The sequence below is a fragment of the Oncorhynchus gorbuscha genome, linkage group LG10 (genome assembly GCF_021184085.1).
Source record: "Oncorhynchus gorbuscha isolate QuinsamMale2020 ecotype Even-year linkage group LG10, OgorEven_v1.0, whole genome shotgun sequence".
Lineage (NCBI taxonomy): Eukaryota > Metazoa > Chordata > Actinopteri > Salmoniformes > Salmonidae > Oncorhynchus > Oncorhynchus gorbuscha.
Genome location: NC_060182.1, coordinates 100,397,570 through 100,415,343, shown reverse-complemented (window position 1 = coordinate 100,415,343; position 17,774 = coordinate 100,397,570). Strand labels below are relative to the sequence as shown.

Sequence of the window (17,774 nt, the reverse complement as noted above, 5' to 3'; positions counted from 1 at the left end):
CAGTCATTTCAGTTGCTGTAGTAGCTGACGTGTATAGTGTTGAGTCATCCGCATACATAAACACACGGGCTTTATTCAAAGCCAGTGACATGTCGTTAGTAAAAATTGAAAAAAGTATTGGGTCTAGACAGCTGCCCTGGGGAATTCCTGATTCTACCTTGATAATGTTGGAGAGGCTTCCATTAAAGAACACCCTCTGTGTTCTGTTAGACAGGTAACTCCTTATCCACAATATAGCAGGGGGTATTAAGCCATACAATGTTTTTTCAGCAGCAGATTATGATGTCAAAAGCTGCACTGAAGTCTAACAAAACAGCCCCCAAAATATTTTATCATCAATTTCTCTCAGCCAATCATCAGTCATTTGTGTAAGTGCTGTGCTTGTTGAAAGCCCTTCCCTATCAGCATGCTGAAATTCTGTTGACAATTTGTCTACTGTAAAATAGCATTGTATCTGGTCAAACACCATTTTTTTCCAGAAGTTTACTAAGGGTTGGTAACAGGCTGATTGGTCAGCTATTTGAGCCAGTAAAGGGGGCTTTACTATTCTTGGGTAGGGGAAGAACTTTTGCTTCCCTCCAGAACTGAGGGCACACACTTTCTAGTAGGCTTAAAATGAAGATATGCCAAATAGGAATGGCAATATCGTCTGACTTCTCAATTTGCAATACTTTTGCCATTCGGTTGTGCAGCCAGACTTATTTGACATATCTACCCCCATCACTCCAGTATCCCTGTACATTGTTAATATGGTACTGGCCCTGTATATAGTCACCTTCCCCCTATACATATCTACCTCCATCACTCCAGTATCCCTGTCCCCTTCCCCCTATACATATCTACCTCCATCACTCCAGTATCCCTGTCTCCTTCCCCCTATACATATCTACCTCCATCACTCCAGTATCCCTGTCTCCTTCCCCCTATACATATCTACCTCCATCACTCCAGTATCCCTGTACATTGTTAATATGGTACTGACCCTGTATATAGTCACCTTCCCCCTATACATATCTACCTCCATCACTCCAGTATCCCTGTACATTGTTAATATGGTACTGACCCTGTATATAGTCACCTTCCCCCTATACATATCTACCTCCATCACTCCAGTATCCCTGTACATTGTTAATATGGTACTGACCCTGTATATAGTCACCTTCCCCCTATACATATCTACCTCCATCACTCCAGTATCCCTGTCTCCTTCCCCCTATACATATCTACCTCCATCACTCCAGTATCCCTGTACATTGTTAATATGGTACTGACCCTGTATATAGTCACCTTCCCCCTATACATATCTACCTCCATCACTCCAGTATCCCTGTACATTGTTAATATGGTACTGACCCTGTATATAGTCACCTTCCCCCTATACATATCTACCTCCATATCTATCCCTGTCTCCTTCCCCCTCCATCACATTCCAGTATCCCTGTCTCCTTCCCCCTATACATATCTACCTCCATCACTCCAGTATCCCTGTCTCCTTCCCCCCCCCTATACATATCTACATATCTCCATCACTCCAGTATCCCTGTACATTGTTAATATGGTACGGACCCTGTATATAGTCACCTTCCCCATATACATATCTACCTCCATCACTCCAGTATCCCTGTCTCCTTCCCCCTATACATATCTACCTCCATCACTCCAGTATCCCTGTCTCCTTCCCCCTATACATATCTACCTCCATCACTCCAGTATCCCTGTACATTGTTAATATGGTACTGACCCTGTATATAGTCACCTTCCCCCTATACATATCTACCTCCATCACTCCAGTATCCCTGTCTCCTTCCCCCTATACATATCTACCTCCATCACTCCAGTATCCCTGTCTCCTTCCCCCTATACATATCTACCTCCATCACTCCAGTATCCCTGTCTCCTTCTCCCTATACATATCTACCTCCATCACTCCATTATCCCTGTACATTGTTAATATGGTACTGACCCTGTATATAGTCACCTTCCCCCTATACATATCTACCTCCATCACTCCAGTATCCCTGTCTCCTTACCCCTATACATATCTACCTCCATCACTCCAGTATCCCTGTCTCCTTCCCCCTATACATATCTACCTCCATCACTCCAGTATCCCTGTACATTGTTAATATGGTACTGACCCTGTATATAGTCATCTTCCCCCTATACATATCTACCTCCATCACTCCAGTATCCCTGTCTCCTTCCCCCTATACATATCTACCTCCATCACTCCAGTATCCCTGTACATTGTTAATATGGTACTGACCCTGTATATAGTCACCTTCCCCCTATACATATCTACCTCCATCACTCCAGTATCCCTGTCTCCTTCCCCTATACATATCTACCTCCATCACTCCAGTATCCCTGTACATTGTTAATATGGTACTGACCCTGTATATAGTCACCTTCCCCCTATACATATCTACCCCCATCACTCCAGTATCCCTGTACATTGTTAATATGGTACTGACCCTGTATATAGTCACCTTCCCCCTATACATATCTACCTCCATCACTCCAGTATCCCTGTCTCCTTCCCCCTATACATATCTACCTCCATCACTCCAGTATCCCTGTCTCCTTCCCCCTATACATATCTACCTCCATCACTCCAGTATCCCTGTCTCCTTCCTTACCTACCTCCATCACTCCAGTATCTACATAATCTCCAATCACTCCAGTATCCCTGTACATTGTTAATATGGTACGGACCCTGTATATAGTCACCTTCCCCCTATACATATCTACCTCCATCACTCCAGTATCCCTGTCTCCTTCCCCCTATACATATCTACCCCCATCACTACAGTATCCCTGTCTCCTTCCCCCTATACATATCTACCTCCATCACTCCAGTATCCCTGTCTCCTTCCCCCTATACATATCTACCCCCATCACTACAGTATCCCTGTCTCCTTCCCCCTATACATATCTACCTCCATCACTCCAGTATCCCTGTCTCCTTCCCCCTATACATATCTACCTCCATCACTCCAGTATCCCTGTACATTGTTAATATGGTACTGACCCTGTATATAGTCACCTTCCCCCTATACATATCTACCTCCATCACTCCAGTATCCCTGTCTCCTTCCCCCTATACATATCTACCTCCATCACTCCAGTATCCCTGTCTCCTTACCCCTATACATAATCTACCTCCATCACTCCAGTATCCCTGTACATTGTTAATATGGTACGGACCCTGTATATAGTCACCTTCCCCCTATACATATCTACCTCCATCACTCCAGTATCCCTGTCTCCTTCCCCCTATACATATCTACCCCCATCACTACAGTATCCCTGTCTCCTTCCCCCTATACATATCTACCTCCATCACTCCAGTATCCCTGTCTCCTTCCCCCTATACACATCTACCTCCATCACTCCAGTATCCCTGTCTCCTTCCCCTATACATATCTACCTCCATCACTCCAGTATCCCTGTCTCCTTCCCCCTCTACATATCTACCTCCATCACTCCAGTATCCCTGTCTCCTTCCCCCTATACATATCTACCTCCATCACTCCAGTATCCCTGTACATTGTTAATATGGTACTGACCCTGTATATAGTCACCTTCCCCCTATACATATCTACCTCCATCACTCCAGTATCCCTGTCTCCTTCCCCCTATACATATCTACCTCCATCACTCCAGTATCCCTGTCTCCTTCCCCCTCTACATATCTACCTCCATCACTCCAGTATCCCTGTCTCCTTCCCCCTATACATATCTACCTCCATCAGTCCAGTATCCCTGTACATTGTTAATATGGTACTGACCCTGTATATAGTCACCTTCCCCCTATACATATCTACCTCCATTACTCCAGTATCCCTGTCTCCTTACCCCTATACATAATCTACCTCCATCACTCCAGTATCCCTGTACATTGTTAATATGGTACGGACCCTGTATATAGTCACCTTCCCCCTATACATATCTACCTCCATCACTCCAGTATCCCTGTCTCCTTCCCCCTATACATATCTACCCCCATCACTACAGTATCCCTGTCTCCTTCCCCCTATACATATCTACCTCCATCACTCCAGTATCCCTGTCTCCTTCCCCCTATACATATCTACCTCCATCACTCCAGTATCCCTGTACATTGTTAATATGGTACTGACCCTGTATATAGTTTCTGTTTAACTGTGTTATTTTTAGTAATCCATTGATATTGATGACTGCCTTTTTGGGGTTAGAGGTGGTCATTGAGATTGATGACTTCCTTGTTGGGGTTAGAGTTGGTAATTGATATTGATGACTGCCTTGTTGGGGTTAGAGCTGGTAATTGAGATTGATGACTGCCTTGTTGGGGTTAGAGCTGGTAATTGAGATTGATGACTGCCTTGTTGAGGTTAGAGCTGGTAATTGATATTGATGACTGCCTTGTTGGGGTTAGAGCTGGTAATTGAGATTGATGACTGCCTTGTTGGGGTTAGAGCTGGTAATTGAGATTGATGACTGCCTTGTTGGGGTTAGAGCTGGTAATTGATATTGATGACTGCCTTGTTGGGGTTAGAGCTGGTAATTGAGATTGATGACTGCCTTGTTGGGGTTAGAGCTGGTAATTGAGATTGATGACTGCCTTGTTGGGGTTAGAGCTGGTAAGACATTTCACTGTACACATGACATTAAAACTTGAAACTGAAACAACAACCTTTGAGCATCTTCACAGCGACGTCGAGGGGCTTGTTGGGTTTCTCCTTGTCGATCCCGATGGCCTCCGCCATTACCACCTGACCGAAGCAGCCCTCTCCCAGAGGTTTACCCAACGTTAGCCTGAAACACAACCACAACGTTAGCCTGAAACACAACCACAACATTTTTTTTTTTTTAGTCTAGTTTATTTTCTTTTTACAGGGACAGTGCACATGAATCAACGTTTCAGTAAAAGTGCCGGTTTTAGCCAGCCGGCTAATTTTCAACCGCAGTCCCTTGGCAGGTTATTAAAAACAATTACAATATAGACAATAGCACCATAGAACAAGCAAGACATAGCAACATAGGACAAGCAAGACATAGCATACAGACAGAGCAACATAGAACAAAAAGCAGCAAAACAAAATTCATAAAAGCAACAAAGTGTTTCCACACCTCACAAGCTACAGACAACAGACAACATGGAAAGCGGCAACACACAGCTAGGGACCATGTTCACAAATCTGACTGACCTTTAGCCAGGTCTTCAAGCATTTTGTGAAAGTGTGATATGTGGTGCAGTTATGTGTGTCTGATGGCAGTGTATTCCAGACATGGGAAGCTCTCACAGAGAATGCAGATTTACTAAAGGTGCTTTTCCTTAGGGGAACTATACAGTCACCTCTCATGGCAGACCTTGTGGATCTGCTGCCATATGTCTGGGTTTTCTGTTTAACAAAAATATTGAGTGGAGGGGAGCCAGGCCATTAAGGATCTTGAATACAAGACATGCGTCGGTGTATTGCACAAGATTTTCCCAACTCAAGAGCTCATGCTTTCTAAGGATGTGACAATGATGATGGCTATTGGGCTTCCTATCAAGCACTTTGAGAGCCTGTTTGTAGACAGACCGAATAGGTTTTAATGTTGTACAGCAAGCTTGGGCCCAACTAGTCAAGCAGTATGTTAAGTGGGGGAGTATCATAGAATTGAAGTACAGTTTTGCTACCTCTGTAGTCAAACAATTTCGTATAAATCGGAAATTAGCTAGGTTGAATTTGGTTATTTGAATTACCTTTTTCACATGCTTTTTAAAAGAGAGGTTGGAATCAAGTATGATGCCAAGGTACTTAAAATCGGATACCACCTGGAGCTTCTCCCCTGACACATAGACATCTGGCTCAGTAGCATCTGTTGCCCTCTTTGTGAAGTTTTTTTCACATTGAGATGCAAACACGAGTCACTGAGCCACTTTGTAACCTGGACCATTACAGTAGTGAGTTCTTGTGCAGCTTGTTGTTTGCTCTTTGCATGCACATATATCACTGTATCATCTGCATACATTTGAACTTCAGACCCAGTACAGACAGAAGGCAGATCATTAATGTACAGGCTGAACAGGAGGGGCCCCAGTATTGACCCTTGGGGCACGCCCACATCATAGCTATGAGTGGGCGACAGCTCATTGCTCACTCTGACACACTGAGTTCTGCCTTCAAGGTATGATTTCATCCATCTCAAGGCATCAGGGGAAAAGTTGAACTTGGACAATTTTGTGATGAGAATCTCATGGCTAACAGTATCAAAAGCCTTCCTTAGGTCCAGAAACACAGCCCCAACAGCACCCCCTTTGTCCATCTTGGACTTCACATTTTCAGAAGAAAGCAGTTGGCCGTTTCTGTGGAGTGTTTCGCTCTGAAGCCAAACTGCATGGAGTGTAATGTGAAGGGGCTGTTGTTGAGGTGGGCAATCAGTTGTTCTGCTACACACTTTTCAACAACCTTTGACACCACAGGTAGTATACTAATGGGCCTGTAGTTACTCACGTCAGCAGGGTCGCCTGATTTAAAGATGGCCGTTATTATGGCCGACTTCCATACCCTTGGAAACACACCGAGACCAATAGATGTGTTGGTGACCTTAGTAATGGGGCCAATGAGTGACTCTTTGTAGTTTTTAAGAAAGGTAGAGTCCATCCCAAACACATCTTTGGCTTTAGAGTTCTTTAGTGAGCTAATCACCTTGTTCACCTTTGACTCAGAAACCTCCCTTATGATGAAGACAGGTTGAGTGTCATTCACTAGCACTGAGCCCAAGAAATCAGTGGAGGGGTTCTGTGTCAGTAACCTGACAGAGTCAATAAGGTAGGAATTGAAGGCTATTGCTATTTCAACTGCATCCTGTGTTAGATTGTTATTCACCATGATTTCTAGTCTTTTTGCAGTGTTACTATGGTCTTTCCCTGTTAACTTTTTTAGATTCTCCCATATCAATTTAGAATTTCCCTTTGCTTCACCAATTATGTTAATAAAAAAGTTTGCCTTGGCCTGTCTGATTTCTTTTATCACCTTATTTCTCAACATGGTAAACCTACGTCTGTCATGCTCTAATTTAGATTTTAGGGCTGTTTTTAGAGCATAATCTCGTTCTTTCAACAATTTCCAGATTTCTCCATTTAACCAAGGAAGAGTGCTCTTTTGGCCAGGTTTGCATTTGATTTTCTTTAGGAAGCCATTTATTGTAGTCTGGATTGTGAATAGAAAAACCTGACTATCAGCTTCCACGTCTGTATAGGACAAGAGATCATTCCAGTTTATTCCCTTAATTGCTTTTTCAAAATAGTTTAATTCACTCTTAGGTATTCTGAGTTGAAACACAACCACAACGTTAGTCTGAAACACAACCACAACGTTAGACTGAAACAACCACAACTAGTTAGCCTAAAACACAACCACAACTAGTTAGCCTGAAACACAACCACAACATTAGCCTGAAACACAACCACAACATTAGCCTGAAACACAACCACAACATTAGCCTGAAACACAACCACAACGTTAGCCTGAAGCACAACCACAACATTAGCCTGAAACACAACCACAACATTAGCCTGAAACACAACCACAACACAACCACAACTAGTTAGCCTGAAACACAACCACAACAACAACAACACAACCACAACTAGTTAGCCTGAAACACAACCACAACAACAACAACACAACCACAACTAGTTAGCCTGAAACACAACCACAACTAGTTAGTCTGAAACACAACCGCAACTAGTTAGTCTGAAACACAACCACAACTAGTTAGTCTGAAACACAACCACAACTAGTTAGTCTGAAACACAACCACAACACAACCACAACATTAGCCTGAAACACAACCACATCACAACCACAACTAGTTAGTCTGAAACACAACCGCAACTAGTTAGTCTGAAACACAAACACAACTAGTTAGTCTGAAACACAACTGCAACACAACCACAACTAGTTAATCTGAAACACAACCACAACTAGTTAGTCTGAAACACAAACACAACTAGTTAGCCTGAAACACAACCACATCACAACCACAACTAGTTAGTCTGAAACACAACCGCAACTAGTTAGTCTGAAACACAATCACAACTAGTTAGTCTGAAACACAAACACAACTAGTTAGTCTGAAACACAACTGCAACACAACCACAACTAGTTAATCTGAAACACAACCACAACTAGTTAGTCTGAAACACAAACACAACTAGTTAGTCTGAAACACAGCCGCAACACAACCACAACTAGTTAGTCTGAAACACAACCACAACTAGTTAGTCTGAAACACAAACACAACTAGTTAGTCTGAAACACAACCACAACTAGTTGGCCTGAAACACAACCACAACTAGTTAGTCTGAAACACAACCACAACACAACCACAACATTAGCCTGAAACACAACCACATCACAACCACAACTAGTTAGTCTGAAACACAACCGCAACTAGTTAGTCTGAAACACAATCACAACTAGTTAGTCTGAAACACAAACACAACTAGTTAGTCTGAAACACAACTGCAACACAACCACAACTAGTTAATCTGAAACACAACCACAACTAGTTAGTCTGCAACACAACCACAACTAGTTGGCCTGAAACACAACCACAACTAGTTAGTCTGAAACACAATCACAACTAGTTAGTCTGAAACACAAACACAACTAGTTAGTCTGAAACACAACTGCAACACAACCACAACTAGTTAATCTGAAACACAACCACAACTAGTTAGTCTGAAACACAACCACAACTAGTTAGTCTGAAACACAACCGCAACACAACCACAACTAGTTAATCTGAAACACAACCACAACTAGTTAGTCTGAAACACAACCACAACTAGTTGGCCTGAAACACAACCACAACTAGTTAGTCTGAAACACAACCGCAACACAACCACAACTAGTTGGTCTGAAACACAACCACAACTAGTTGGTCTGAAACACAACCACAACTAGTTAGTCTGAAACACAACCACAACTAGTTGGCCTGAAACACAACCACAACTAGTTAGTCTGAAACACAAACACAACTAGTTAGTCTGAAACACAACCACAAAATTAGCCTGAAACACAACCACAACTAGTTAGTCTGAAACACAACCGCAACACAACCACAACATTAGCCTGAAACACAACCACAACTAGTTAGTCTGAAACACAACCACAACACAACCACAACTAGTTAGTCTGAAACACAGCCACAACTAGTTAGTCTGAAACACAGCCACAACTAGTTAGTCTGAAACACAACCACAACTAGTTAGTCTGAAACACAGCCACAACCAGAAAGAAGGAAATAATAACAATGACAAACAAGTTAACTCAGGGGTAGGCAACTAGATTTCTTCTGTGGCCATTTTGTCCGAACGGATGGTCAGGGGACAACACACCTTGATTACATTGAGAGACAATCACCTTTTTTGTGGGAATACTTGAGAACATTTTCCCTAAATGCATTTATTTTTTGCTAAATTCCTGGTGATTGTTTTGGGTCCCCAAAAGATTTTCGTAAAAAATGATAGTACAATCTGTTGCCGATCACTGTGATTAAGGATAAACAACCACCAGATGCATGTTTTAATCTGAACTGGGACAATCTGATCTGATCACTGAGATTAAAGGATAAACAACTACCAGATGCATGTTTTAATCTGAACTCTCACATGGACTAAGGACAATCTGATCCGATCACTGAGATTAAAGGATAAACAACTACCAGATGCATGTTTTAATCTGAACTGGGACAATCTGATCCGATCACTGAGATTAAAGGATAAACAACTACCAGATGCATGTTTTAATCTGAACTGGGACAATCTGATCCAAAGGTCACATTTTATCTTTTCTGGGAGGTCCAAGAAAGGGATCTAATGATGTCCAAAATATTATCTGAATGTTTCAATCCTCAAAGGAATGATCACCAAACCTCCTGCAGCATCTAAACAGCATGTCTTACATTACCCAGCTCTGTTCATTCCTAACAGACACAACTGCTATACTGAGTACTACACCGTCAGCAAGGCTTGGAAAAATACCATAGCTACGGTAAAGGGTATCTCTCTGTCTCACCTGGACTACGGTAAAGGGTATCTCTCTGTCTCACCTGGCCTAAGGTAAAGGGTATCTCTCTGTCTCACCTGGCCTAAGGTAAAGGGTATCTCTCTGTCTCACCTGGCCTAAGGTAAAGGGTATCTCTCTGTCTCACCTGGACTATGGTAAAGGGTATCTCTCTGTCTCACCTGGACTAAGGTAAAGGGTATCTCTCTGTCTCACCTGGCCTAAGGTAAAGGGTATCTCTCTGTCTCACCTGGACTAAGGTAAAGGGTATCTCTCTGTCTCACCTGGCCTAAGGTAAAGGGTATCTCTCTGTCTCACCTGGACTACGGTAAAGGGTATCTCTCTGTCTCACCTGGACTAAGGTAAAGGGTATCTGTCTGTCTCACCTGGCCTAAGGTAAAGGGTATCTCTCTGTCTCACCTGACCTAAGGTAAAGGGTATACATTTACATTTAAGTCATTTAGCAGACGCTCTTAACCAGAGCGACTTACAAATTGGTGCATTCACCTTATGACATCCAGTAGAACAGTCACTTTACAATAGTGCATCTAAATCTTAAAGGGAGGGGGGGGGTGAGAAGGATTACTTATCCTATCCTAGGTATTCCTTAAAGAGGTGGGGTTTCAGGTGTCTCCGGAAGGTGGTGATTGACTCCGCTGTCCTGGCGTCGTGAGGTATCTCTCTGTCTCACCTGGCCTAAGGTAAAGGGTATCTCTCTCACCTGGACTACGGTAAAGGGTATCTATCTGTCTCACCTGGACTACGGTAATGGGTATCTCTCTGTCTCACCTGGACTATGGTAAAGGGTATCTCTCTGTCTCACCTGACCTAAGGTAAACGGTATCTCTCTGTCTCACCTGACCTAAGGTAAAGGGTATCTCTCTGTCTCACCTGACCTAAGGTGAAGGGTATCTCTCTGTCTCACCTGACCTAAGGTAAAGGGTATCTCTCTGTCTCACCTGACCTAAGGTAAACGGTATCTCTCTGTCTCACCTGACCTAAGGTAAAGGGTATCTCTCTGTCTCACCTGGCCTAAGGTAAAGGGTATCTCTCTCACCTGGACTACGGTAAAGGGTATCTCTCTGTCTCACCTGGACTACGGTAAAGGGTATCTCTCTGTCTCACCTGGACTAAGGTAAAGGGTATCTCTCTGTCTCACATGGACTAAGGTAAAGGGTATCTCTCTGTCTCACCTGGCCTAAGGTAAAGGGTATCTCTCTGTCTCACCTGGCCTAAGGTAAAGGGTATCTCTCTCACCTGGACTACGGTAAAGGGTATCTCTCTGTCTCACATGGACTACGGTAAAGGGTATCTCTCTGTCTCACCTGGACTAAGGTAAAGGGTATCTCTCTGTCTCACCTGGACTAAGGTAAAGGGTATCTCTCTGTCTCACCTGGACTAAGGTAAAGGGTATCTCTCTGTCTCACCTGGACTAAGGTAAAGGGTATCTCTCTGTCTCACATGGACTACGGTAAGTGTATCTCTCTGTCTCACCTGGGGTATCTCTCTGTCTCACCTGGACTACGGTAAAGGGTATCTCTCTGTCTCACCTGGACTAAGGTAAAGGGTATCTCTCTGTCTCACATGGACTACGGTAAAGGGTATCTCTCTGTCTCACCTGGACTACGGTAAAGGGTATCTCTCTGTCTCACCTGGACTACGGTAAAGGGTATCTCTCTGTCTCACCTGGACTACGGTAAAGGGTATCTCTCTGTCTCACCTGGACTACGGTAAAGGGTATCTCTCTGTCTCACCTGGACTACGGTAAAGGGTATCTCTCTGTCTCACCTGGACTACGGTAAAGGGTATCTCTCTGTCTCACCTGGACTAAGGTAAAGGGTATCTCTCTGTCTCACATGGACTACGGTAAAGGGTATCTCTCTGTCTCACCTGACCTAAGGTAATGGGTATCTCTCTGTCTCACCTGGACTACGGTAAAGGGTATCTCTCTGTCTCACCTGGACTACGGTAAAGGGTATCTCTCTGTCTCACCTGGACTACGGTAAAGGGTATCTCACTGGCTCACCTGGACTAAGGTAAAGGGTATCTCTCTGTCTCACCTGGACTACAGTAAAGGGTATCTCTCTGTCTCACCTGACCTAAGGTAATGGGTATCTCTCTCTCTCACCTGGACTACGGTAAAGGGTATCTCTCTGTCTCACCTGGACTACGGTAAAGGGTATCTCTCTGTCTCACCTGGACTACGGTAAAGGGTATCTCACTGGCTCACCTGGACTAAGGTAAAGGGTATCTCTCTGTCTCACCTGGACTACGGTAAAGGGTATCTCTCTGTCTCTCACCTGGCCTAAGGTAAAGGGTATCTCTCTGTCTCACCTGGACTACGGTAAAGGGTATCTCTCTGTCTCACCTGGCCTAAGGTAAAGGGTATCTCTCTGTCTCACCTGGACTACGGTAAAGGGTATCTCTCTGTCTCACCTGGCCTAAGGTAAAGGGTATCTCTCTGTCTCACCTGGACTACGGTAAAGGTTATCTCTCTGTCTCACCTGACCTAAGGTAAAGGGTATCTCTCTGTCTCACCTGACCTAAGGTAAAGGGTATCTCACTGGCTCACCTGACCTAAGGTAAAGGGTATCTCTCTGTCTCACCTGGCCTAAGGTAAAGGGTATCTCTCTGTCCCACCTCACCTAAGGTAAAGGGTATCTGTCTGTCCCACCTGACCTAAGGTAAAGGGTATCTCTCTGTCTCACCTGGACTACGGTAAAGGGTATCTCTCTGTCTCACCTGGACTACGGTAAAGGGTATCTCTCTGTCTCACCTGGACTAAGGTAAAGGGTATCTGTCTGTCTCACCTGGCCTAAGGTAAAGGGTATCTCTCTGTCTCACCTGGACTAAGGTAAAGGGTATCTCTCTGTCTCACCTGGCCTAAGGTAAAGGGTATCTCTCTGTCTCACCTGGACTACGGTAAAGGGTATCTCTCTGTCTCACCTGGACTAAGGTAAAGGGTATCTGTCTGTCTCACCTGGCCTAAGGTAAAGGGTATCTCTCTGTCTCACCTGACCTAAGGTAAAGGGTATACATTTACATTTAAGTCATTTAGCAGACGCTCTTAACCAGAGCGACTTACAAATTGGTGCATTCACCTTATGACATCCAGTAGAACAGTCACTTTACAATAGTGCATCTAAATCTTAAAGGGAGGGGGGGGGGGGGTGAGAAGGATTACTTATCCTATCCTAGGTATTCCTTAAAGAGGTGGGGTTTCAGGTGTCTCCGGAAGGTGGTGATTGACTCCGCTGTCCTGGCGTCGTGAGGTATCTCTCTGTCTCACCTGGCCTAAGGTAAAGGGTATCTCTCTCACCTGGACTACGGTAAAGGGTATCTATCTGTCTCACCTGGACTACGGTAAAGGGTATCTCTCTGTCTCACCTGGACTATGGTAAAGGGTATCTCTCTGTCTCACCTGACCTAAGGTAAACGGTATCTCTCTGTCTCACCTGACCTAAGGTAAAGGGTATCTCTCTGTCTCACCTGACCTAAGGTGAAGGGTATCTCTCTGTCTCACCTGACCTAAGGTAAAGGGTATCTCTCTGTCTCACCTGACCTAAGGTAAACGGTATCTCTCTGTCTCACCTGACCTAAGGTAAAGGGTATCTCTCTGTCTCACCTGGCCTAAGGTAAAGGGTATCTCTCTCACCTGGACTACGGTAAAGGGTATCTCTCTGTCTCACCTGGACTACGGTAAAGGGTATCTCTCTGTCTCACCTGGACTAAGGTAAAGGGTATCTCTCTGTCTCACATGGACTAAGGTAAAGGGTATCTCTCTGTCTCACCTGGCCTAAGGTAAAGGGTATCTCTCTGTCTCACCTGGCCTAAGTTAAAGGGTATCTCTCTGTCTCACCTGGCCTAAGGTAAAGGGTATCTCTCTGTCTCACCTGGCCTAAGGTAAAGGGTATCTCTCTGTCTCACCTGGCCTAAGGTAAAGGGTATCTCTCTGTCTCACCTGGCCTAAGGTAAAGGGTATCTCTACGTTAAGGTGTTTCTCCTAGATATCGCCCCTTTGTCTCACCTGGTCCTAGAGAACTCCCATTTGGGGTCTGACGGAAGCTCCAGCTCCAAGACGTTGGACAGCATTGGTCCATCGCTGGATGACAGACGTGCAATCCTGACCAATGGTGTGTTGGAGTTCATGGAGGAGTTAGACTCCAAGGAAACCTGCTGGGTGATAAAGACAGACTGTTATAGTCTCTGAAGAGGAGAGAGGGACGGGAGAGGAGAGGGAGTGGACTGGATATGAGCTGTTACAATAGGGAGGGTGAAACTGGATGGTTCACTCCTCTGGGTGATAAACACAGACTGTTATAGTCTCTGAAGAGTAGAGAGGAGAGGGAAGGGAGAGGAGAGGGAGTGGACTGGATATGAGCTGTTACAATAGGGAGGGTGAAACTGGATGGTTCACTCCTCTGGGTGATAAAGACAGACTGTTATAGTCTCTGAAGAGGAGAGAGGGATGGGAGAGGAGAGGGAGTGGACTGGATATGAGCTGTTACAATAGGGAGGGTGAAAATGGATGGTTCACTCCTCTGGGTGATAAAGACAGACTGTTATAGTCTCTGAAGAGGAGAGAGGGATGGGAGAGGAGAGGGAGTGGACTGGATATGAGCTGTTACAATAGGCAGGGTGAAACTGGATGGTTCACTCCTCTGGGTGAAAAACACAGACTGTTATAGTCTCTGAAGAGTGAGGTTACAGTCTCTGAAGAGTGAGGTTACAGTCTCTGAAGAGGAGCGAGGTTACAGTCTCTGAAGAGGAGTGAGGTTACAGTCTCTGAAGAGGAGTGAGGTTACAGTCTCTGAAGAGGAGAGAGGTTACAGTCTCTGAAGAGTGAGGTTACAGTCTCTGAAGAGGAGCGAGGTTACAGTCTCTGAAGAGGAGTGAGGTTACAGTCTCTGAAGAGGAGTGAGGTTACAGTCTCTGAAGAGGAGAGAGGTTACAGTCTCTGAAGAGTGAGGTTACAGTGTCTGAAGAGTGAGGTTACAGTCTCTGAAGAGGAGTGAGGTTACAGTCTCTGAAGAGGAGAGAGGTTACAGTCTCTGAAGAGGAGAGAGGTTACAGTCTCTGAAGAGTGAGGTTACAGTCTCTGAAGAGGAGCGAGGTTACAGTCTCTGAAGAGGAGTGAGGTTACAGTCTCTGAAGAGGAGAGAGGTTACAGTCTCTGAAGAGTGAGGTTACAGTCTCTGAAGAGGAGAGAGGTTACAGTCTCTGAAGAGGAGAGAGGTTACAGTCTCTGAAGAGGAGAGAGGTTACAGTCTCTGAAGAGGAGAGAGGTTACAGTCTCTGAAGAGGAGCGAGGTTACAGTCTCTGAAGAGGAGTGAGGTTACAGTCTCTGAAGAGGAGAGAGGTTACAGTCTCTGAAGAGGAGTGAGGTTACAGTCTCTGAAGAGGAGAGAGGTTACAGTCTCTGAAGAGTGAGGTTACAGTCTCTGAAGAGGAGCGAGGTTACAGTCTCTGAAGAGGAGTGAGGTTACAGTCTCTGAAGAGGAGAGAGGTTACAGTCTCTGAAGAGGAGAGAGGTTACAGTCTCTGAAGAGGAGTGAGGTTACAGTCTCTGAAGAGGAGAGAGGTTACAGTCTCTGAAGAGGAGAGAGGTTACAGTCTCTGAAGAGGAGAGAGGTTACAGTCTCTGAAGAGGAGAGAGGTTAGAGTCTCTGAAGAGGAGTGAGGTTATCGTCTCTGAAGAGGAGAGAGGGATGAGAGAGAGAGAGGAGAAGGAGAGGTCTGGATATGAGATGTTACAATAGGCAGGGTGAAACTGGATGGTATAGAGACAGTAGTGGTCTGGTAGTGGTATAGAGACAGTAGTGGTCTGGTAGTGGTATAGAGACAGTAGTGGTCTGGTAGTGGTATAGAGACAGTAGTGGTCTGGTAGTGGTAGTGGTATAGAGACAGTAGTGGTCTGGTAGTGGTAGTGGTATAGAGACAGTAGTGGTCTGGTAGTGGTATAGAGACAGTAGTGGTCTGGTAGTGGTATAGAGACAGTAGTGGTCTGGTAGTGGTAGTGGTATAGAGACAGTAGTGGTCTGGTAGTAATAATATATGAATAATAATAATAATAATAATATATGTTTGGTATAGAGACTTACAGTCATGTGGTCTGGTAGTGGATCGAACCCATAGAGACAGCCATGCTCTACCAACTGGTAGTGGTAGTGGTCTGGTAGTGGTCTGGTAGTGGTATAGAGACAGTAGTGGTCTGGTAGTGGTAGTGGTATAGAGACAGTAGTGGTCTGGTAGTGGTAGTGGTATAGAGAGTGGTCAGTAGTGGTCTGGTAGTGGTATAGAGACAGTAGTGGTCTGGTAGTGGTATAGAGACAGTAGTGGTCTGGTAGTGGTAGTGGTATAGAGACAGTAGTGGTCTGGTAGTGGTAGTGATATAGAGAGAGTAGTGGTCTGGTAGTGGTATAGAGACAGTAGTGGTCTGGTAGTGGTAGTGGTATAGAGACAGTAGTGGTCTGGTAGTGGTAGTGGTATAGAGACAGTAGTGGTCTGGTAGTGGTAGTGGTATAGAGACAGTAGTGGTCTGGTAGTGGTATAGAGACAGTAGTGGTCTGGTAGTGGTATAGAGACAGTAGTGGTCTGGTAGTGATATAGAGACAGTAGTGGTCTGGTAGTGGTATAGAGACAGTAGTGGTCTGGTAGTGGTATAGAGACAGTAGTGGTCTGGTAGTGGTATAGAGACAGTAGTGGTCTGGTAGTGGTATAGAGACAGTAGTGGTCTGGTAGTGGTAGTGGTATAGAGACAGTAGTGGTCTGGTAGTGGTATAGAGACAGTAGTGGTCTGGTAGTGGTATAGAGACAGTAGTGGTCTGGTAGTGGTAGTGGTATAGAGACAGTAGTGGTCTGGTAGTGGTAGTGGTATAGAGACAGTAGTGGTCTGATAGTGGTATAGAGACAGTAGTGGTCTGGTAGTGGTAGTGGTATAGAGACAGTAGTGGTCTGGTAGTGGTAGTGGTATAGAGACAGTAGTGGTCTGGTAGTGGTAGTGGTATAGAGACTGTAGTGGTCTGGTAGTGGTATAGAGACAGTAGTGGTCTGGTAGTGGTATAGAGACATTAGCGGTCTGGTAGTGGTATAGAGACAGTAGTGGTCTGGTAGTGGTATAGAGACAGTAGTGGTCTGGTAGTGGTATAGAGACAGTAGTGGTCTGGTAGTGGTATAGAGACAGTAGTGGTCTGGTAGTGGTATAGAGACAGTAGTGGTCTGGTAGTGGTAGTGGTATAGAGACAGTAGTGGTCTGGTAGTGGTATAGAGACAGTAGTGGTCTGGTAGTGGTATAGAGACAGTAGTGGTCTGGTAGTGGTAGTGGTATAGAGACAGTAGTGGTCTGGTAGTGGTAGTGGTATAGAGACAGTAGTGGTCTGGTAGTGGTATAGAGACAGTAGTGGTCTGGTAGTGGTATAGAGACAGTAGTGGTCTGGTAGTGGTATAGAGACAGTAGTGGTCTGGTAGTGGTATAGAGACAGTAGTGGTCTGGTAGTGGTAGTGGTATAGAGACAGTAGTGGTCTGGTAGTGGTAGTGATATAGAGACAGTAGTGGTCTGGTAGTGGTATAGAGACAGTAGTGGTCTGGTAGTGGTAGTGGTATAGAGACAGTAGTGGTCTGGTAGTGGTAGTGGTATAGAGACAGTAGTGGTCTGGTAGTGGTAGTGGTATAGAGACAGTAGTGGTCTGGTAGTGGTATAGAGACAGTAGTGGTCTGGTAGTGGTATAGA

General features: G+C 44.8%; 1 protein-coding gene across 7 annotated transcripts in view; it reads right to left on the bottom strand.

Annotated features, from left to right (window-relative positions):
- The window catches only part of fgfr3 (fibroblast growth factor receptor 3), a 228,699-nt gene that overhangs the window by 27,831 nt on the left and 183,094 nt on the right, over positions 1 to 17,774 (bottom strand). For 5 of the 7 annotated variants that reach the window (XM_046367628.1, XM_046367625.1, XM_046367632.1 and 2 more), the window contains 2 exons: positions 14,071 to 14,219; positions 4,676 to 4,797 (listed from right to left, as the gene is read on the bottom strand). In XM_046367628.1, the coding sequence (XP_046223584.1) occupies positions 4,676 to 4,797; positions 14,071 to 14,219 (271 nt within the window). The remainder of the gene's footprint in view (positions 1 to 4,675; positions 4,798 to 14,070; positions 14,220 to 17,774) is intronic. The other 2 variants (XM_046367627.1, XM_046367629.1) reach the window with 1 other exon arrangement.